This window comes from Taurulus bubalis (assembly GCF_910589615.1).
Source record: "Taurulus bubalis genome assembly, chromosome: 9".
Taxonomy (NCBI): Eukaryota; Metazoa; Chordata; class Actinopteri; order Perciformes; family Cottidae; genus Taurulus; species Taurulus bubalis.
In genome coordinates, this window is record NC_136597.1 from 10,930,362 (window position 1) to 10,954,760 (window position 24,399).

The 24,399-nt window shown below is 41.9% G+C and overlaps 1 protein-coding gene across 1 annotated transcript in view; it reads right to left on the minus strand.

The window, feature by feature from the left end:
• Window positions 1–8,900: 8,900 nt before the first annotated feature.
• The window catches only part of ldlrad3 (low density lipoprotein receptor class A domain containing 3), a gene marked incomplete at both ends in the record, with an annotated part of 71,862 nt that continues 56,363 nt past the window's right edge, over window positions 8,901–24,399 (minus strand). The window contains 2 exons of the mRNA XM_079223677.1: window positions 8,901–9,096; window positions 9,631–10,024. Coding sequence (XP_079079803.1) covers window positions 8,901–9,096; window positions 9,631–10,024 — 590 coding nt within the window. The remainder of the gene's footprint in view (window positions 9,097–9,630; window positions 10,025–24,399) is intronic.

Here is a 24,399-nt window from a genome sequence, read left to right on the forward strand (position 1 = left end):
CTTGGGCCACAAAGGCAGGATGGTCTGCAACAGAATATCAGCACCAACAGAAAGGCACCCGCTTTTGTTTGCACTTAATGGATGCTGCCCATTCACTTATTCCCTGCCCTCCTCAATCTCAGCTCTTTTTATTTTTGGTTTCTGCACAAGCAATGCTATTAAAGGTTTCTTTCTTTCTTTCTTTCTTTCTTTCTTTGCTCCAGTCGTATCACAGTTGAGTGCACATATCACACAAAAGTCAAAGGTGTCTTTGATGTAAATCTCCCACTTTATCCGTCTCCCTTGCAGATGTGCACTCAGCCCCTCTCTGCACCTGAGTTTTACTGTTCCACTTCACAGAGCACCAGTGGTCAGGTCAGCAGAGCACGGTAAGTCTGGGCTTGCGGGCCCCTGAGTCAGGAGTTCGGGGCCCCTACTGCCCCCCAGAGGGAGTGCCGTGGACGCAAGGGGAGGGCCAGGGCGGCCCTGTTTGACAGCTCAACACACAGGGTCTGCTGGTGACCAGGGGGCCATCGAGGGGGACAAACTATACTACTTTAGATCGCACCACACCCCGGTTCCATCCCCCAAGCCTCGGGCTGTTGTTCCTTCGGAGAAGAGGGTGTGTTTGCAGGAGAGACCAGGCGAGGAGAGGCAGGGCCCGGGACAAAAGACGGTCCTCCGGCCAGCACTGTTCTGCATGGTAGCGGCTATATTCTTCTCCCCTCTTTTTTGCCTTTTCTTTTCTTTGGGTTAGCAGCCATTGTGGGGACGTGATGGAGACTGGAGGGCAGATATGATGGATGGAACTGGGGGGCATAGACAAGTTGGGGGGGCTGCAGAGATGGAGAGGCCCAGTGTCGTGCTCCCTGTCTGAGAGGAACGTGCGTGGCATGGGGTGGCCCTGGGTGGTAGGCGGACTCTGGCCGGGGGGGTTTTACGGTTTCTATGTTGTGTGTTTCATTTTGAAAGAGTGACGATGGAAATGGGGGGAGGATGCGAGGCTTGGTGAGAAGGAGTGTGTCGGGGTCCATGAAGAATCTATGGCTTAGGAAATACAAGTGAAGAAGGATGTTACTGCGGGTGGGGAATTGTATAACTTTTTAGCATTGTGTTGAAACCAGCTTCCCTTATGAAATTGCAAGAAAAGTCATCCACAAGCAGATCTGTTCTCAAGTTGATAAATATTGGCCACCATTCCACATTTTTTCTAAATGATGGACCTAATTATCAACTATTTTCAAGATATATAGTTTAATACAAATTAACATACACCTGCAAGTTGAAAATACAGTTAATAATTGGTATTTTAATAGAAATAGAGTATAGAGACTAGTGCACTGCCGACTGCCTATATGTGTGTGTGTGTGTGTCCATAGTATGTGTGTGCATTATTGGGTGCCGCTGAAATATGTGGAGCTCAGTTCTCTGGGGGTGAAAAGACAGATGAGGGTACAGAGTTAGGATGAGGACACAATATTTCATCATGGACACTCCAGAACCAGGCCTGGATAAATTGTTTAAAATAATCATCGTTGAACCACAACATATAATACCACACACGCGGTACATGATATTATCATACATTTTTAAGCTTCACTCGGCTCTTCTGGGCTCGTATTTCTTGCGTAATCTACAGAACAGCTTCCTCTTTATTTCATCACATCATAAGGATTGGGAATACTGGTATTCCCAAGGGAGGATCCTCCTCCTATGACCTCCTTACTGCACCTTGCACTGTGGAATGTCCTCTCAGCAAATCAATGTCAGCTGGCTTCTCGACTCACTTCCATCTCCCACTGTCCACCTTGCAATGTGGAATGCTGCAATCCATTGATAATCATGAACTGTTTATAACCACAGGAACACCTTTCAATAATTTGCATAAAATCTAACCCCATTCAACTGCCTGACACCATTCAAATTCAGAATTTCTTGTCATTTGACCGGTAATCGCAAAGATACATTTAATATCAAAGACCTGTTTCACTATCACTAGCATAATCCACTGTTGAGGCTCCTTTATCTTGTTAACTAATTATTTGTTTTCAACGCTTGTTTTAAACGCTTCAGATTGCTGTCTAGGTCACTGAATGGGGCTGTAAGACATTACGCATGAGGTTGTTGCCCTGAAGATAAAAGCAACCTCATACCACTCCCACTGTACCCTATCAGATTAGCTGGAGGTCTTTGTTGACACATACAGACCACCTGCTGCATGACAAAATGCCCTTACGCCACACTTTCACTCTCCTCTCATCAAGGAAGATAGCAAAGCTCCTCCTGGTGCACCACAGACCGGAAACAAACAAAAAGAAAACCAGGACAGACGCCAATCTTCCGCCCATCAAATACCAATCAGGGCCTGGCAACCTGCTGGCATCCCTCTGGAGGACTGGGATCAGTATCTGGCAACATGCTGGTTGTCCAGTAGCCGGCAGCCTGGTGGCTGTCACCCTGTGCCCAGAAAGAGACATCCTCTTGGCTGGGACAAAGGTGGCCGTCCTCAGGGATTACCCATTAGCATGCTAGTCAGTGTGTTTAACACTGGCCTGAATGGGAAGGACAAGAGCCAGCACCCTGGTCTATTCTTAAGCAGGGAAGTGTTACTGTTTCAGCTGCTAATGCTGGTCTGACTTATGCATATACGTATACGCATATCAGAGGAATTTGTGTTTCTACCAGTATGTTTACTGAGGTAATGACAGCTAAAGTGTTTTCAATCATTTCATGAACCTTGACTTCCAACCAACAATGTGGTCAGCTGGCCTTTTGAATGTATGTGTGTGTCCTTAAGTGGTTATCAGACTGTGACATCCGTTGATTTAGTGCAAAACATACATATTGTTTGTTGGCAGATTTGCAGAATCGGTGAGATTGGCGCCTTTATGGCACGACCGAATGGCATGCATCGCATAGAATGGAAAGATGAAGGCATCTGTCTCATTGTGGGATTCATGCCACAAGCTATAAAGTTGAAACCAGGTGGTAGCTGAAATTATTGCTCCTTTATTCATTATGTGAAACTAGCCAATTTCTCAATGGTGGTTTAGCTATCTGTGTTTTGGGGTGACCATCGTCTTTCCTTTTCTCTTCCTGTGTGTGTTGCCTAATGATGCGTTCAGACGCCTGTATGGAAATGTGTATTTGTGAACCTCTGTGATTGTCCTCAATGATTGTTTCTATGTGTGTCCGTGATTGTGTGAAATGCTCCTTTTTTCGTGCTGGTGTGTGTGTGATTATGTGCTCAGACTTGCTGGCTGGTGGCTGATAATGACACAAGAGGCCGTGTGTTTGTGGATCTCTTAGCTGAGGAGATTCCCACCGTGCTCAGCGTGTCTGGGCTCTGTGTGTTTTTGAGGTTGCACGCGTGACTCCGCCAGCTGTTCTATTCTCCTGTCGGCCCCCTCAACCCTGCCCAGCCCTCGTCCCTCACCGACCCCTCCTTCCCTCGGAGGCCTGCTCTTCATCTGATAAGGGCCACGCTGGCCAAACCGTCGGCAGAGCTCCTCACGGCTTCTCCATGCTAACAATACACCCTCCTTTCCCTCCACGCTCACACCATTTACATGTGAAAACACTGGTTCTTATCTCCAGCTCACTGGAGCTATGGCACACCGGCCAAGAGAGTGTGCATGTTCGTATGTGTGTGAGCAAAAGTGCATGAGCGTAATCAGGTGAACACTTCTGTAGCTACATTTTTATATACATCCCTTTATATCGCTTCCTTTTTCCAGGAGGGAAACATTATCGGGGGAAAAATACGAGCATATTAAATATACAATCACCGTACGTAGGATTCTCATTCAGCAATCAGCACTAGTTGAAAGAATGAAGGTCTTTATTGTCAGTGGGATACAAGCCAGCTTTATCACAGTTGCACTGCATCCAATAGTTTACGGCCAGTAATGCCAAATGAAAGACCCCCAAGAGAGGAAAGGTAGTCTATCTTTTCTGTCACCTTGGAACATTGCCATGATATGTTAACAATAGTCCCCCTTTACATGAACATCACCACTTTCCTCACTACTCCCATAACAGCCAACTCAACTGTTACTCCTTTTCCTTATTGTCATTGCTGGCTCCCTTCTGCATCATTGTCCACTGAGGGTCCACTGACTTCAGAGTATTGGGGCTTTGTCTCATGTCTTGTGGAGGTCATAACTCAAGGGACAGCGTCGTCTGGTCCAGCAACGCTCTATCTTACAGCATATATAGAAATATTCCATCTGCCAATTTACCAGCTGCCTGGCAAAAATATACACGACAGACCGCAAAATAGAAGTGTGCATGCTTTTAATTAAAGTCTGTGTAGTTAAGGACTCGGGCTAAGCAAACATGGGCCTCCGACATCAGTTTAAGATAAGGTAAAGGAGAGCGGGTGATGAGAGAAAAGCTCCCAACCCTGGAAGAGGAAGAAGGGGTGAAGGGAGGGAAAATGTGAGTGTGTGCACATAACAGATGAGCAGGACTATTATGATGCAGCTAGGGCGATGGGAAGGATGAGATGGGTGTGTGCTGTCAGAGATGGTATCACATGTTATCTGATATGTCCAAATGTGATGTGGATATTGAAGTGAAAGGGGCAAGATGAGGGGCCGGGTTTTGGGATACATTACAATGAAAATAGGGGGGTGAGATAGTATTCATAATATTCATGTATTCAGTGAACTAGTTGTCATAAAAGATAGATAGTAGATAGTTGCTATGAATCTAAGATGTATGAACATTTTGAAAATGATTCAAAGCGTTATCATTTTTACCAAAAAAAGGTTAAAGAACCTAAATTTGACTTTGTAGATTACACCAAAGCAGGACAGAAATGAAGAACTGGTTTTGAAAATTGGACGATTCTGCGCTAAGCTTGGTCAAATATGGGGACACGGTGACCTCTACTGGTGGAGATATAGAGCTGCCGGTGGCATCCAAATCATGGATACTTTATTTTTCGCTCTCCTCCTGTGTTTTCATTCAAACCAATTGAAACAGCAAGCCAGCAGCTGTAATCCCTTTTTGATATGTGGAAAACTGCATGTTGAGGGTTGTAGGCCTTACAGCTTTACGATATTTAAACTGTTAAAATGTACTGTGAAGGGCACACAGCCAATAAAGTCATAATGCAAGACTTCATTTTGATAACCCTGACATGGCTACCACGGATATGCAGTTATGTGTATTTGCACGTAATGACTGTTTGAGCCAGGGAAAAGCAGCCGTAGACTACAAACTGGCCCCTTATCATCATTACACAAGGCCTATTGTGATTACAGGATACGATTGTCAATACATACCTGTGTTGTGTATTGTAGGCTGCAAAAATACAGACACAACCCAACATGTTAAGACCTCTGAGTTCATACAGTAGTTGAACGACGTGGACAAAGTGAAGAAACTGCACGAGAAGGACAACATAATAATTTGCATTAGATTCACATTAATGTGTAGCTATTGCTACTGCAACTTCTACAACATCAAATACAACTACTACTACTATAACAACAACAACAACTACTATAAAACAACTACTATAAAACAACAACTACTACTACAACAACAACAACAACTACTATAAAACAACAACTACTACTACAACAACAACAACAACAACTACTACTACAACTACTATAACAACAACAACAACTACTACTACTACAACTACTACTACTACTACTACTACTACTACTACTACTACTATAACAACAACAACTACAACAACAACAGAGGTTCTCAGTTTAGATGACTGATTGCCAATTTAGGGAGCCAGCTAATTATTGAGGGTCACACAGGAAAAGTCTACTATATTTTTTTGTTTTGGATTGCAGACTATAATATGACGTTCTTATTGTGAAACATATTATTTCATTTTGAATGACATATTATACTATGACTTGTTTTATAACATCTTTAGGGCCTACTATTATTACTTGTTTGAATACTATACCATGCAAATTGTATGGCTATGACTTTCTTATGACAGTGTCTGGCTTTTATTCTCTACTTTATTCTATACTCTGACATTTTAATGGCATTTTTATGGAATCATTTTGTGGCATACTATATTAGCTTTTTTGGCATACTATGCTACTACATTTATATGTCTATGATCTTTTGGGATTTTTTTGCATTTTATGACATTGTTATGGCATACTATATTATGACTTTCTTTTTAATAAAATGTTTATGCCATACTATGTCTTGTATTTTTCTGGCATTTTTTTAAATCATTTTTTCCATGCCATTCCATACTATGCTATTAACATTGATATTTATTATGGCATACTTTGTTAAGACATAACCTATGGTATATTCTTTCATGACATTTGTTTTGACATGTTTTATGTCACACAATACTTACTGAAACCATAATCAAAGAATAAAGGCAATATTTTTCTTTACTAGTGTTTCCTCACAATGAGATCCTCCAGCCTCTTCTGCTTGTCTTGGATCTGTCTGTAAGCGGCTGTAGAGGCAAACAGTTTCGTCAGACATGTTGGCACTACACCCCAACAGGTGAATACAGGTAGCAGACACAGTAACATTACAAAGTGATGGAATTAAATGTACGTAATAATGTACCGAGAGGTGCAGTGACAAATTGGTTGACGATGTCATAAATGTCATTAGCGTACTCTAATTACTATTTTTAGACTCTTTGGCTGCAGTCTACAAACTCACTTGACCCTGCTCCATCACTGCTGTAGCTTTCCAGCGAGGGCTCCGGTGCGATGCGGTTCCTTTCAGAAGCTTTATAATCCAGCATGAACTCCAGAGGGTACTTTAAGAGTCTTCTGTGATTGGTTGAATATTTAGTGTTTTGAATCTGTACTTTATGCGTATACTCCTCGGAGGGAAATATTATACATTTTACTCATTTTACTTGACAATTATAACAACTAATCATTTTGCAGATTAAGATGATAAAACAAAATGCTAAACGTTAAAGAATAGACAAGTTGTTTGATGGTTTCTGTCTTTCATAAGAGGTCTGAATGCTTGTATTTTCTCCACCTACAATGTAGAGTCAGATGGCATTCCTGCTACTAAATCGTTATTATTTGGGGATCTGTGATATAAGGTTTGCCTGTCTGGGGCACAGACTGGAGGAAAAGCTTCAGACTTTGCAATAAACATTAAATTGTTAAAGTGTCAAGTCAGAACTTTATATTACTTTCAATATACAGAATATCAGGAATAAAAAAGATCATGACGGGTAAACAAGTGTGTAAAAAGCCAACCCAGTGATATCAAATCAGAAAAAAGGGAATTTGATCTTCAACATTCCTTAAAACAAAACCAAGATATAAACAACAGAACAGACAGACCGGCATAAATGTTGTCCTGAGAAATGCTTTCCAGTTCTACAAATAATATGAATTATGTTTGTACTCAATACAACGTTGTACATTTTAATATAATAAAGGCACAAACAGTTGTTGTGGCACGTAATCATTCCTTTGGAGTGTAATATCCTTGGGCTAAGGCTAATAATGATTATCTTTGGTTTTATTGGTTTTCTTGTGCCTGCATTGTTACTTCTGGCTCTGGAGCAAAAGAAAGATCCAAAGCACAACTACATTACACATGTCTCACTTTATACTCTACTTTTAAATAGATGTCTTTACTCGCCCTAACTACTATTTACAGTGTTGAACACTTTGAAATGAATGAGAAAACAGGTTAAAAGACAATAACAAATATATAAACACAGATCCTTCAGATATGGATTTGATGGTCATTGTCTAATACTACTGAGGATGATTTTACAAAATGACAGAGTTATGTACATAAAAAAAACTCAAACAAAATTGGAACAATCTGATCTAAGAGATGATATTCTTAAATGAATGTTGTCATGTGAGCGTACCAGGCTGTTGTCTTTAGATGTTTGTGCCTAAAAACAAACCACATACAAAGTGACTATGGGGCCAAACTGGCCCACAATACGGCATCAACAAAATAACTTACATTCTTTTTGTGTCTCCATAAAAACACAATTGGTCTTCAATCAGAAATGTAATAGCTAATAGAAAAGAGAGGGGATAATCTGCTCAGAGGAATGATGTATGCAACTCACTTAGTATATCATTTAAATAAATCTCAATGGTCCTTTTCACATTTTAGCTTAAATTTTACTACATGAAAACAAGACATACCGTTTGGTGAAAATATTTTTTAAAGAATACCTCCACGGCTCATCTAGAAATATTTCTTGCATTTTTCTAAACAAATGTTTAGTTTGAAGTACCACTAAAGTGTAAAATGTAATTTTCTTCACTACAACAAGTCCACTGTAGCCATATTATCAGGTCACTGTTCACATCAACACCGCAAACACAGATTAGAAGGGTTGAGTACCTATTATTGAGCTGTTCTTGTTTAAACAGCAGCATGTTTTCTTTGAAGCTATTAGAAATTACACAACTGTATCGTCTTCATTTGGACTTACTCTTGAAAGTGAATCAACTTGAGTAAGAATAAGCTTCAACATGTCATTGCTAAATGTTCTATGTACCGCACATCATCAATTTTAGCCGTACTGCTCAACAGTATATCTAAAATTTAGATATTTAATATTGAACACAACACAAATCTATTATAAACACCGCTATGGAAAACACTATAGATGTAAAATGTGAAGTATCGAATGGATGTGTAACTGATTTAGGTGTAGTGCAACTATGGGCCCAGCAGACGGAGCCAACCTACAAGACCCGTCTCTCAGGAGGAGCTCGTCTCAGTCCAGTGCTTCAGTGAGCCCATGTGTGGGCAGAGAGTAAGGACCTTGTTTAGAATACAGCTTCTTAGTCCTTGTTGATTCCTCAGCAGGTCTTTGCTGTGGGCTGCCCTGGCCTTGTGGCCCTGCAGCCTGGTCCTTCAGTCCTGCAGTCTCTGATTTCTAACTAGTTCTACCAAGAGCGAGGCTACAGCTGGTCCAACTCCTCTCTGGAGCTCAAACTCTGCTGCGTGCCCGAGGCTACAGTTCTGGCCGTGGCGGGATGTGCTCTGGCGTAGCTCAAAGGGTCTTGTGGGCCCTCATATCGAGGCAGCTCGCCCTCTGATGGAAGCTCCCCATCTGAGAGGTATGGAGGAGGAGGGAGATCAAACCAGGGAGGCCGACTAAGGGAGAAAAAAAACAGAAGAAAAATGTGAAGGACTGGAGAATTAATATGTTTGACTGGGACCATCGTTGAGCTAACATTCTGGATGTACACCCCTTTTTTAATTTGTTAATTAGAATCTCATTCTCTACATCAATGTTCACTACATTTCTGTGTATGAATAATGTATCACATTTTTTTAAAGCAACAATCCTCTATATAATCCTTTATTTGATATAATTAAATAAATCATATATAATGAGTAACCAGCACCGCTGAGACAGATGCGGACAGATATTTCAGATAGCATCCTATACAACTGATTTAGTCTGTGTATATGAAAATTACACAAGTAAATCTAATTAGTTTATTATATTGCATTGAAATAATACACTTAATTAGAAAATACTTTGCTAGAGAGACAACATTTAACGCCACTAACACTGCTTTAATGTTTTCATGCTATTTTAGTTGTGGCTTAAAGTGAAAAGCTAGCTTTATGGATTCAGTCAAAAGATTATAAACTTTCATACAGAATCATCATTGCTTTCACCTGACGTCCAGAACAGCTTGTGAGTATGATGGAGGCGAGTCCATGGAGAGTCCAGAAGGATAAAGAGTCCCAGACAGTTGCAGGGTTTGAGGAGTTGAGCTATACTGGCCTCCTGCGCTGGGTGAGCCGGGGGAAAGACCAGGACCTCCGGGATGCACGTGGCCCCGGTCCAAAATGACCAGACGGGAGAGCAGCAGGGGCTGGTGGTGGTGATGCGAGCTTCCTCTTACGCCTCTGGGCAGCAGGACGCTCCGCTTCCTCTGGTGGTGGAGTACCAGGGCCAGCAGCGCCACCACCAGGACAAAGATGACTGCGCTGCCAATGACAGCGTAGGTGATGCTGGGGTAGTAGCGCAGACGGTAATCCAGTGTCACAAAGTCCTGCCCCGGAGCTTCTGTTGGGGAAAAAGAAAGGGATGAAGAGCAAATTGAGGATGGATGATGTAAGAGGTTGGGGGAAGAGGAAGGATGAGTGGTGGCAGGAGAGACAAAGAGAGGAATGGAGGCAATAAGGATGGAAAGGGAAACAATTTGAGGGACGAGGTGGTTGAGGATACAGGAGCATGAGTGGTGGACTTGAAGAGCTCGGGGAATGGAGAAGGCAGTGAGGAAGACTGGCATGAATATAAAGCAGTGGATTCAGGTTCATTCCAAAATGTGTTCTGTGTGATTCAATAGAGGCCGCCTCTTTTGTAGATGAGAGTGCTACATAATAAGCATAACAGCAGTCACACTCTCTCCGAGAGCTTTTAGAGACCAAGAGAACAAACAGTGCAGCGTGTTCTGTGCAGAGGCTAGTGTGAGCCCACCACCTCACTCTTTATCTTCAAGAAAGAGAAAGAAAAGAGAGGCTGAATAATTCTTTGTGAGAAAAAAACAGCTTACAGCAATTTTGGATAAAACACAACGCGAGTTGCTCGGCATTGAAGATGAGCGGAGGCAACAGGGGCCGCCACACATTGCCGCGTTTGTCGCAGGGAAACGGGGAATCTGCAAGCTACCTAGGAATCCAGGGAACTTTATGCTCGCGATGAGAGCCGTGGCCAGTGGCAAGAAACGCAGAGCAACTCGCTGCCTGAAATGAGGAAAGGGAGTACTACAATGCCATAGAGCACTGCAGCTTATTATTATTTCAGATGGGATGAGGGAATAGCACTTAAACATTTCTGCTGACTGATATTACAGAGTGAGAATTTAAATCAGAAACTCAGGGTGAGGCTCATGTAAGTGGCGTTTCTGCTGCTCACCGGCAGACAGTACTGTTGAACTAGGGCGAGTGGAAGGAATGCTATTTATTATGGAGCTGCAGGAAGGCTGTGCTAATGAGGAATAAGCGACATAAAAGTATTTTACAGTTGCTGTTTCAGTTCAAAATACACTGTTGTCTTCAGGGTTTGTAAACATCAAACCTCCATGTGCCTCCTAAAAAGTTCAAACCACGCTTTGGGGTACTTTGTATGCTCTGTCTTCAAGGTCTCTGTGTTGCCTAATATTCAAGGACTCACATCTCTGTTCATTAGCCACCATGCAGACTGTTGAGGATATTGCCCAGAAGGATTGCCAGGAAATGACCATAGCGAGATATCTCAAGGTTGAATCGATAGTCCGAAAATGCTGCCATCTGTAAGGATTAAATCCCCTGAAACTGCAACAAGGCAAGTCCATTTGAAGCTTTTTTGAAGTACTCCAGGCTTATAGAGACTTACAGGCGCTTGGGGGATATTGCATTTAGCACGAGCTATAGATTCCCCCCCACATGTACAAGCTAGAGCTACAAGGAGAATTAAATGAAATGTTCAAAGCTACAAGCAATGTGACCCTGTATTGTTGAGTCATAGGTCTGATTCACAAAGCTATACTGACTAAAGGGAACTCCACTGACGGATTCCAAGTAGATTATGTAAGATCTCGTTATTTGTACTGGACTTCAAATCATGCATTAATAAAGGTCACAATGTGCAGTCCAAGAAATAGTTTAACATTTTGGAAAATACGCTTTCTTGCCGGGAGATTACTCACAACTCAGTATGTATGAAGCTACAAGCAGCAGCCAGACGGCTGAGCTTAGCATACAGACTGTAAACAAAACACATGGGAACAGAAAGGTTGGCTTGGTTTGTTTAATCTGTACAAAAATACCTAAAAAAAACAGGTCACGGTTTCAGCTTCATCTGGTTACGTACCAGACTATTTATTTGCCTGGCGCCTTTCCAAGAAATAGTCCGGCATATAGGTCCTGTTAAGTTTTTTTGAGCCTCCATAGAAGGCAGGCCAGCTACGAGCACGCACAAAGGTGCTCATGCTCAGCGCTGTGTTCTCCGAAACACCAGAGGGCGTATAAACAAAATGAACCGAGAAGAAGCAAGAAGACAAGTGTTACAGACAAAATGCCCTCAACCAACCTCCAGACTGCTGAGAAGGAATTGTGATTAACTGTAAACTCATATCTCATATTCATGGACGACTTTAATTGCCTTTTATACAAGCTCTGTAAAGAAAGAACATTTGTCAGAGCTTTCTGGACAAAGCAGGGAGCCATCATTAGAGGATGAGTTTTTCTAAAACTTCCAGACACCGTGCTGCATGTTTCCTCTGTCTACCTGACCTTGAAGGCCTGAGGGAGTCTTCAGCAGTGTGTGTGTGTGTGTGTGTGTGTGTGTGTGTGTGTGTGTGTGTGTGTGTGTGTGTGTGTTTGTATGCACACATGCTGTTGAATTCTCAACAACAACCAGCCTGGCATACAGCCTATTTATGTACCAGTGTGTAGTCAGGGTCCCCATGCCTTAATTAAATCTAATCTAATTCAGAAGCTCCACCCGCCCGCTGCCCCAACCAAGCCCCAGCCAATAAAACAAGCCCCCTCGACCCCTCCCTTGTGATTTCAAATTGGCTTGTCGTTTGTGCTACCAATTAATTATGAACTGGACTCTCAGCAGAGAAAGGCCAAAACAAAGAAAAAATATTTCCATAATTACTTCGTTAAAAAAGCACAAATAAAGAGATCACATCGCTGCCACCCTGTGCTGCCTGTCAGGTTTCGGTGCAGTCCCCTGGGAGCAGAGGGAAACACACACAAAAGGAACTCATAATGCTGCAACATTAACAATGGCAGCCTATTCGGAACATTAGCAATAGAGGCGTGAAAGGTTGTTTCAAATCACACAGGGAGATGAAAAGACTGAAAGAGACTGAAGCAAGCTTCTTTTCTGTTGGAGGACGGAGGTCCTGTGTGTGTGCGTGTGTGTCCCGCTGTGTGTGTGTGTGCGTGTGTGTCCCGCTGTGTGTGTGTGTGTGTGTGTGTGTGTCTCCCACTGTGAGTGTGATTGAGCTCCATGTTCTGACCATTTTGAGCGGTTAGTTGCAGTTACGGGACAAAGAAAGGTGTGATCACCACATTCAAAGATACGTAAGGGTGGTCTCACAGTAACAATGCTAATTCTGATTCAAAAGAAAATCACACACACGGTACCTTACGGACACATGCACACTTCATGTCCTTTGATGGCAGAAATGTAATTTCTCTGAAGAATGGATTCACACATCAAAGTCCTGGATAGCAGAAATGTTGTGTTTCAGGTACATCAAAAGGAGAAATGGAAAAGCCACACACTCACCTATGATTGAATATTTTAATATCAATTTCAAAGGATAAACATTTGTATACTTTCCCTTTTTTAAGATGAAAATCAATAACCATTTGACTGTCATATATTATGTTTAAAACAGGTAAATTCAAATAAATGAACTTTGCGTTTTAGTGGCTTTCAAACTTGTGCTGTGCTCACGCTACATGTACTCACACTGCCTGGTCCTGCTAGCATCTCTGACACTGTTACTTTGTACCTCATTCATTTGATGGAGGTTAGGGCTGTGCGGTATACCGCTCAAACCGTATACCAGTTTCAGATTTTCATACAGTATGAATTTTTCATATACCAGTGATTACAGTAACAACTGTTGTTGCGCTACGGCAGTCAACTAGACAGCGGTGCCATCAGCGACCAGCGCCGTCAACAAGCCGTGCATATACGCAAGAACAGCAGGCGGCAACATTTATTTTTTACAGTTTAATAACTGTAGCGCAGTGGAGCTAGTTAGCTGTCAGGGTAACTTGGTTCACTCATGGTTAAAAATTACACGGCCAAATTGAATGCTGGGAAGTTGGGCGGCGAACAGCTGTTTGTGTGGCGTGTCTTCCGGTCTGTCTCTTCCTGGTTTTTTTGGGCGCGAACTCTACCCACCATGCAATTCGGCGCTGTAATTTTATAATAAGTGTGAACCATGACTGAGCCCAGTTACACTGACAGGTAAGTAGCTCCACTGCGCTGTAAAAAACTGTATAAAGTCAATGTTGCTGCTTGCTGCTGTTGCAGCTATGGACGACTTGCTGACAGTACTGCTGTCTAGTAGACTGGTGCTGTTAATGGAATCAATGTGTTTACTTGTTTAAAAAAATATATACTGTGAAACCGCCAGAATCTTACAAAATACTGTGATATGAATTTTTGCCTATACCGCACAGCCCTAGGTGTCATGATCAAAGTTGAACATCAAAGTTCACTGGAGGCTTTCCTGTCTTGTCTTGTCAAATCTGACATGAAAAGCTGAGATAGGCTACATTTGTGCTGTCGACCAATAGCAAAGCTGCTTGTACACTGTTGCATGCATGTATAGGAGTTAATACTAAAGCGAAGGAAGTCGGGCTGCCCCCTCTTACTCCATTCATATTTCTCAGGTTAATTAGTCATTTTTTAAAGCTTTTTTCATACAGAATGAGTTATTACAGGAGATTTATGAGCACATCTCTAGTAAACCCAAGATTTAAAGTGGTACTTTTGTTCTTCCTTATGGATGATCTTTGTACAGATCCGTCAATTAAATCAACAAATCGATTAGTTGACTAAATCAATTCTTAGTCAAATAAGAATGTATTTTGTCCAGGACAGTCCTAGAAGGGAGCTGTCCTTTTAGCTTATTCAATAGAAACAGCAATACATATTCAGACATTGCTGTCAGGAAACCAGTTGATGTAGATCAGTGACTTCCCAGCAGGGGTTCTTGGTAACCACTAGGGTAGTTTTGCAGTTGTCATGGGGTAGCTAGTCGGCAACGTAGCAGAAGTCTAGCGGGTAGCTAAGCGTAATAGTTAACTGGTTGAAATAGAGGGCATAGCTAAACGTAAGTTAGCTGCCACCTTTGCTATTTAGTTTTGAGTAAGATCTGGTCCGGGTAAAGTTGGTGCATTTTATGAGGAGGCATGGAGTAGATTTCAAGGCATTTAATTCAAACTATTCAGCAGACAAAATGAATATGCATGATTGATACTTAACAACCTCCAGAAATTATAGCCAAATGATGCTAAATAATCCCCCTGAGTTCACATAAAAAGCTGAAACCAGCCAACTGTGAAAACATCCTTAAATGTAGCATCCTGATAAATGGGCAACTGGAAAATATTGTCAATCAGCAAAGTTAATTTATTTCAGTCAAATGTGTCTGTATGCTAAATTGCTTAATTCTGTTTGGTGGTTTACGATGCTTTTCCATAATTTCTATTTGATGACATGGATTCCTCAGATGGCACATGCTCTTATAGCTGCATGGAAATTTGTCTGGTAATATCTGTAATTTAGTTAATTGTTGAAACGGCAACAATAACTTTATTTCACATGATAATGCAAATTTTTCAACTGGCGGTGATGGCATCAATGGCAGAATAGATGTCTGTTTGTCGTGACAGTTAGTAGTACTAAACTGAAGGCCTTTCCTTTGCTCTTGTGACTCTCGTTACAGCTGTATGAAGGCAGCGGAAATCCATTCCATCTTGAACTAGAGCAATAATGTCACTATGAGGCCAATTACGCACGGTGGTTTCGCTGGTTACATTTTGTGCAACCATCATCAGATTGTTGTAATATAACCACAGAACCCCTCACGCTTATGTGCACATCAAACGTGCCATTTCAATTAATTATTCTACAGTTTCTTGGCACTTGGCAGGACGCACTTGACTGCGATCTGGCTGGGTTCATGAAAATATAGCCTGCAGAGCACGGAGCAGCAACTAACCACCAACTTGTGGAGAAAGAGATGGAAAGCAAACACTGAAACGTGATGCATCAATAATAAAATCTTTAATTAAGCAGCACACAGTAAGTTGTAATCCGCCTGTTCTTGTCTGTATGTTTAAGGTTTTGTTTTATTTTCAGCAGCAGCTCTAGGTTTTATATACCCCAAGCGAAGGAGTTCAAGTATCTCGGGGTCTTGTTCACGAGTGAGGGTAAGGTGGAGCGGGAGATCAACAGACGGATCGGTGCGGCTGCAGATGTAAAACAGGCGCTGTACCGGTCCGTCTTGGTGAAGAGGGAGCTGAGCCGGAAGGCGAAGCTCTCCATTTACTGGTCGGTCTACGTTCCAACCCTCACCTATGGCCACGAACTCTGGGTCGTGACCGAAAGAACGAGATCTCGGATACAAGCGGCCGAAATGAGCTTCCTCCGCAGGGTGGCCGGGCTCAGCCTTAGAGATAGGGTAAGGAGCTCGGACATCAGGAGGGAGCTTGGAGTCGAGCCGCTGCTCCTTCATGTCGAAAGGAGTCAGCCGAGGTGGTTCGGGCATCTAGTCAGGATGCCTCCTGGATGCCTCCTGGACGCCTCCCATTAGAGGTTTTCCAGGCACGTTCAACTGGTAGGAGGCCCCGGGGAAGACCGAGGACACGCTGGAGGGATTATATCTCCCGGCTGGCCTTGGAACGCCTCGGGGTCCCCCAGAATGAGCTGGAAAGTGTTGCGGGTGAGAGGGAAGCCTGGGTCGGCCTGCTGAACCTGCTGCCACCGCGACCCGACCCCGGATAAGCGGCTGATAATGGATGGATGGAGCTCTAGGTTTTAATATCCTCAATCATATGGATCATATTGTTTATACTGCTGTTGTATTATTTCCATACAGTATTAGATTAGTCAGTTATTTATATTAAACATTAAAATGCACAAAAACATGGCATGCATATAGCCTACGTATCCAATGTTAGATAGCTATATATGTTATCAGTCATACATTTGTTTTTCCCTGCATGCAAAAATAGATGTATAAAGTGTCACCTGCATTGATCTCATGGTCAATTTTTGGCAGCCCTGTAACTGGTTGAAATAGTTAGCTATAGGCAATGAATAAAAGGTTAATAAAGCTTGAATAATGGTAATGGTTTGCATCGGGTTAGGGTTAATTTATGTAATGTATTAGCTAATGGGTGAACAGTCAAAATGGTTAGCTAAAAGTTATAAATACATGTTTAAATATTCATCTTCTTTCATCTTTAATCATCAGGGATTTCATCTTGAGTAGGTAAACATGATCCCAATCTCAGGAACATTTTGGAGAATTTGTGAGTGGAGCTTCATACAGTGGATGTACTTATGTTCCACATAAATAACCTTACTCTCCAGTGACATTGGCACCTCTAACAGTGCTTCTATACTCTATTCATAAACCCATAAACCTTCCATATGGGGAGGCTTGGGGAGGGTTGCAAGGTGCAGCCTCTCAACTCAGCCACTTTAATTACATCAGAGTGCTTTCTCCCCACATCTCTCCTCTCTCCTCTCCTCTCCTCTCGCCTCCTTTTCAGCACTCCTGTGCCGTTTGTTTCCCCTTCTTGCTTCTCCTCTGCCTCCCTCTTCCTCTCCCTCAGCTTTGTGCGTCCCATTGCTCCCTCCTCTCCTCTGCACCTGCTATTCTGCTCTACTCTCTGTTGTTTATCATTTACTGTCATGGCGATGACATGTACAGTACCTTGCTTTTAGGATAATACAACAACTATACTAAGCTTGGATTATGCACTCAAGGAATGCTTATCAACAGCAAAAACCTGTCAACTCTCGATTTTCAATCTCTCTTTCTTTCCCTTTACACTCTCTAGCCTTGTTCCTTCTTCACTGCCTTTTCTCTCTCCAATAGTCTACCACTCTCCTTTTCTCGCGTTTCATTATCTCCCGCCTGCATCAATCTTATTATCCCTACACGAGAGGAGAGAATTACAGGGACATGGAGGGGTCACAGACGCAGCACAACAGTGGACAGAGGAGAGGAGTTTAAAGAGGACAGATCTAAAAACAGATGTAGATAAATCCAGAGGGAAGGGGTGGAGGGATGGGGATATAGTGTCTTTTATGAGTATCATGCACACACATCTCATCTCCTCTCCCACAGACTAAGACAATTGAACTGCACACACACTGCTCCAAACTAGCTTTAAATCTATTATAAGACAGTCACACAGACCCCCTGCTGCATCCCTTCAGTACCAGGAACGTACACTTTTTGCCTGGATCCCTTTTAGTGCTGCTCTCTTCTAGTGTACATCTTTGTGCTATCCTTTCTAAACCTGGCTAACAAGCCTTGGGTTTCTTAGATGGTTTCCTTTTTTCCTCCTTCTTTTGTCTGAAAACTAGCACTGGGTTTTTCAGGGATGTAGGGCCGTCTCTCTCTCTCTCTCTCTCTCTCTCTCTCTCTTTCTCTCTCTCTCTCTCACACACATACAGTCATGGCCATAAGAATTTAGACTGTGACACCATTTTTCTAATTTTGCCTGTTTACACGACTGCAATGGATTTTAAATAAAGCAGTCAATAAGTGTACTTTCCTTTATCTGAAGGAAAAGCTCACTTGGGTTAAGATCAGGTGTCTGGCTTGGCCATTGAAGAATAATCCATGTCTTTGCCTCAAGAAGCTCTTGGGCTGTTTTCACAGTATGTTTTGGGTCATTATCCATCTGCACCGAGAAGTACTGTCCAATCAGTTTTGCATCATTTGGCTGAATCTGAGCAGATAGTAATGCCCTAAACACCTCAAAACTCATCCTGCTACTTCTATCAGACATCCTCAATGAACACCATACCAGCCCATGCCACATCACTGCCTCCACCATGTTAACCAGGTGATGATGATGAATAATTCTGCTTCATCTTCTTTACATGTCTTCGGGACTTTTGGTGTTGGTAAGCTTGCCAGTATATTCTTTATTTTTAAGAATGTACCAAACTGTTGATTTGGTCAATCCTAATGTTTCTGCTATCTGCCTCATAGGTTTGTGTAGTTTGTCAGCCTTTTAACCTCTTAACGTTCTGCTGTCACGCGGGCGTCCATTTCAACTATACACTGTACATTCCGTTGTACACTGTACATCCATTTATAGTTCTGTACGAGTGCCATATGTTTCTGGAAACCTACGATTCTTGTGATTCCAGCTGTCCACTCCATTTCAAGATCAGACCACCACAGCAGCTACAATCAATCCTTTTGTCAGACAACAACAAACAAACAAGCGATTTGAAAATCAAGACAACTCACCGATGACGCCTCATATTGATCCATAAATCCATAATATTCCAACTAAAACAGCGTTGTTACGTCGTAAAGGTCCAATACAAATAAATCCCATAAAAGATTTAGTCCAAAACACGTGATTACATCCATAAATATCCACCAACTGGTGTTGCATCATTTCATTGCAGCTGGAAGTTATGAATGAAAGCAGTTTTGTTTTTAGCAGAAAGTCATGTTTGCATGGGAGCACAGCTGCAAACTCACGATCAGCATGTCCGCCGAAATCAAACGGTTCCAATGAGACCCCACTTGAACCAATAGGAGCTTCATGTCCTGACTGACAAGCTACATTACCCAACCAGAAGCTACGTTGAAGTTCAGGCTAAGCCTCTATTTTCTTACGTGGCTCAAGCCTGTCGCGCCGTACAGCTCAGATGACAGGCGTTTCGGACAGCCAATGAAATTGCCTACAAAACGGGACCAATCAAGAGGGGGTGGGGATGATCCCAACAGGCTTCAGCTTCACCAGAACAAACTTCTGCTCATAGATCCTCAGTCTGTCATTGAAATAGCATAACAATGCATTTATACTTCATTTTCTCTGTGTCAGCAATACTGGTAGTATATATGAATAGTACCTCTATAAGTTTGCAAGACTATAAGCCTTTTTAATAGGTATATATAATATATATATATATATATATATATATATATATATATATATATATATATATATATATATATATATATATATATATATATATATATCATGAATATTTTCAATCTCAAAATGGAAAAACGCCTAGACATTTCATTAGAAAAACATGTGTAAAATATTCATTTTCTGTGATATTGTTATCAACTTTTTACTTAGACTAGAAAAGGCTTCAGGCTATGGTTCCATTGTGTTTTCCAGTTCATAAGTCCCATTTATAGTCATCTACAGGCATCTATTTACAAAGAAATGTTCAGGCGGAAATAGAAACCTTATACTTTATTGTGTTCAAACTTATATAACTCAGCAGCACTTAAAGTGATTCTGACTATAGGGGGAAAAAAGCTTTAGATTGTTACCATTCAAAAGAGACCAAGACCATGCATTCACTCCAAATAGTTCAAGTACAGGTTGCAATTTACTTTGGGTATACCTGGATAGGCGTTTTTTGTCAAATTTTACAGGAATGTTAAGAGCTTCCTTCACTTGCATTGACACACTATTTGGTCCTCGTGCTGAGAGTTCCCTGGACCAGATACCAAATGCAAATTTAACATTTTGAATCATCTCCAGAACTTTTTATCTGCTTAATTTGTCATGAAATAACGAGGGAACAGGCCACAGCTAGCCATCAAACCATTTGTAAGACAATTGTCCAATGGCATTTGAGCCTCTGAAAATGTGGGGGACTGAGTAAAAATGGTTATAATTCCAAAACGGTTAATGCAATAGTTTTAATATATCCATTGAATTAAAGCTGAAATACACTCCAACCACATATTGACTGCCTCCTTTCAAATCTGTGTAAAGTCGAGTAAAGAGGAAAATAAGTCACAGTCCAAATACTTATGGCCCTGAATATATATATACAGTATTATACAATATTATTTATATATTAGTATAGGAGTATATAATGGTATACTGTAAGTAATGGCCCTTATATAGTTTTTTTTAACTCTCAAATATTGATTTTGGCCTCTAAAATAGAGTTTTTTTCAGCTCCAGTAAATACTAATTCCTTGGTGATGAGCCTCATAATTTAAGTAACATCTAATTCTTATATATCACGATACTATCCACATTTACAATCTAAATTATTCTCTCTAAGAACACAACTGTGTGCAACCATACATTTGTTTATCTGTGTGTTTTACCAGTATATACTGCTGTGGAGCACCACCTTCTAAAAATAAAGGGATTTCCATTCAACTTCAGCACAGCCCATGAGCAATAAGCTTTCACATTAAAATATCAAGTAATATGCCTTACTTGAAATGAAATAAAAACATAAATCCATTGAGAGGTGCTACAGAACAAGATGAGACAGAATATTGGGACACACCCACACATCGTGGGCTTGTATGAAGCTACTGAAGCAAAGTGAAGGCCCATGTTAGTGCATAATAGCCTATTGAGCGTGCAGTGATTAATACAAGCTCTGACGCACTCCTTTGTCTGTCTCTAATCAAACTATGCTGCAGATCAACAGCAGACATGTCGTTGGGTTGCTGAGATACAAGTTTTTTTTTTTTTAATAGAGCAGTTTTTTCTATCCTGATTGGCTACTTGCCACTGAATATGCTAACAACAACTGTCAGAATAAGCTCATCCAAAGATCAATAAGTAGAGTAACATGAAAAGAAATCGGGCTAATGAAAAACTCCACATATCTTAATTGCCACACTTAAAACATCTCCGAATAAAGGGAATGGGGATATTCCCTCCCTCTGGCTCATTCCTGAGGGAAAAGAGAGGGCTCGACACAGATGTGCTGTACTTTCCCGATGCACTGAAGACTCATTTAACATTCACAAAGTGCCATCTTTAAAAAGAGTCCAAAGAGGGGCGGACCCGTCCTTTCAGCATTCCAGGATTTGCATACGAGTTGAGTACAACTGTTTCCAGCTGATTGAGGTTGGTCACAGAGGTGCTTTCCGTTATTGCAGTCACTTTGTCTGACGCTAATTACTGATGTGGGGCTTCTGCCTCATTTGGCAGCTCGGTTGCCACAGTTACGCCCACAACACGGGGTGATAAAATGAGGTGCGGAGCCAGTGACAGACTTGTCAGCACATTAAGTCCAGTATGAGACGAGAAGAGCATGATAAAACCACTAGGGGGCAGACAGCTCTCATGTTTACTTGGCAACATGTACACGTACACTCACACACGTTCACACTTCATCCTAGTAGTGGGCGGGCATCCAGAACAGGGGGAGGGCATGCATTGGGTTGAGGGGTGTGGGGGGCACGCCGCCATCTGGCTTCAAACACCCTCAAACAGATGCATCCACGTGCAATTAAGTCCCCACATACAGTGTGCGCGTCAACCAGGCACATACATTCACAAGTATACCCTACTGTAAGTTAGTAAATTCATCAGAAAAATAAAAAAATAGTTCAAACACATGGACGCACCCACACATTCACACACAGGCTGCATTCAGATGATCATACGAGCAAAAACGGCAACACAAACAAAATCCCAGAAAGCCTTTCATCCAGAATGAGCTAGCTAACTATGCCCGTGCCACATGGTGGATAAACCAGGGGAGGGAGGGGAATGGGGATGAAACTACAAACAGCAACTTGTGGGTTGTTTGGGGCACTCGTGCATTTACTCACTTCAGACACAACAAGCAGAGACATCTAGAGGGTGAAAAACAAACTCTTAAAAGTGACTGTGGTGGATGTGGTGGCAATAAACTTTGATGAAAAGGATTATAAAACTGAAACTGTCCAGCTTTTACCGTCTTTCTAACCCAATTTACACCTGCTATTAAATTTAAGTCTGCATCTGGAATACAACCCAACCACTCCATTGCATTTACTCCCAATAATTGGGAGCATTGTGATTTGGTCACACTTGTCTATGTGCTAAGCAGGTTACTATATCTGTTCTTCCTCAACAGAAGGCATCTGAAAAATAAAACGTTTGTCTGCATCAATTGCATTTTGCAGCAACTGTGAATGTTTCAATGTTTTCTTGTTGATTTTGGGGATGAGAATTGTCCTTTTGGGTTTTTTTGGCTCGAAGCAAAGCAGAGCCTGAAGTGGTTTTATTTCTAACTCATGAGCAGACACTGTCCAATAATATCCAATTGCTCTGCAAGCCAGCTCAACTCCAGAGGTGGTCTGGCAGTTCCAGCCACATGCTGATTGTGTTTGTGTGCATTGTCACCCCTCCATTAACATTTTACCTTCTTTTCTCTAGATAAGACATCCAGATACAGATCAAACTTGATCCCGGTAATACCCGTTGTCCATGCTTCACCTCACATTTTTCCCTGTTGCAGTTGAGATTCACGATGTTTGTTCGTGTTGCTGTATCTTACAGATGAGACATATCCACTCAGGCAACACTGATAAATGGCTTTGGATACAGTGATCCTTGCTAAGACACTGTGAAACACTCAAGGTATATTTCACTAGCACCCGACGTTCTCACTGCATGTGAGATCAAAGTCTGTCCTCAATGAAAGAACATTGGATGTTTCATTCAGTTCATGTATTTGTAGCAATTTTAACACTTTTTCTCTCTCTCCTCCTCCTCCTCCTCCTCCCTTGAGATGTTAGGGCTTGTACCCTTTACTTTAGCGTGTGATTACCCTCGTTGTCCTCTGTTCTGCATTATTGTTTTTACAAACCCTCCCTGCCAACACACTTCCCCCGAGTGGCACATAAAAGATTGATTGATTGAAAGCTGCCCTGCCAAGCCACGCTGCGAAGCAAAGCATGCTAACTGCAGGACTGTTCCAGATCCCTTTGGCATCCCAGTATTAATATTCATATCCCAGGCTGTCACCCTGTTCCTGTTGCTGTGCCCCATCATGTTCTATATGTCTGTTCTCGTTAGTATGCACAGAGATAGAAGGACTTATTGGACAGGCTGTGTGTGTGGTACTCTATACGCCTGTCTGTCTTTTTTCTCATTAAAGACGTGTTTATGTCTTCATGGTTTCATGGAAGAGAGCCTGTGTAGTTGTGAAGACTATATCTCTCTCAAACTCTGTCCTTCTGTCTAGATGTATATTCCTGTGTGTTTGAGTGGCGCTTTGGGGAAGGGAGGTTTTCATGCTTCATCGGGACTCTATTTGCCTGTCCTGTAATAACTTGTCCGCTCCATTGCTTGCCACTATCAGACCCCCCCATAACACTCAGTCACAGCTTACTGTGGGCCGCAAGAGTAGTAAAGGGGAGATGGGCTAGAGTTAATGAATGATTTCAGCATCTGGAGAACATCCACAGAGGAAGATGAGGAGGAGGAGAGTGGAGGATAGATGGGAAGGACAGGACAGGACGTTGGGCAGCTGAAAGGAAGATATACAACCATACATTCCCTGATACATTCCAGGAGCAGCTATTGTGAAAAGGCCAGACGTTGACTATAAAATAAAAGAGAGCAAGGATGGGGTTAAAAAAGTAATGCAGTGCAGCTGATAAATGAAGTGAGTACTACAACAGTAGGTACTTGTAATAACCAGATGTTAGACTGGCTGACCTGATAGCCGAGTGATGAGTGTGACTATCACATGGCTGCAAAACGTCTTCAGCAGCGAGTTCACGGTTTAATTCCTGGCTGGCTGGACTATTTGCTACATGTCATTCCGCTTCTTTCTTTCCTGTCACATTAAATAAAGGCTTGAGAAAACACTATATAAACATATAGATGACTGCTTTACTATAATGATGATATCATGAGGCTTGGGACAGACAATGTCAATGTCTTACA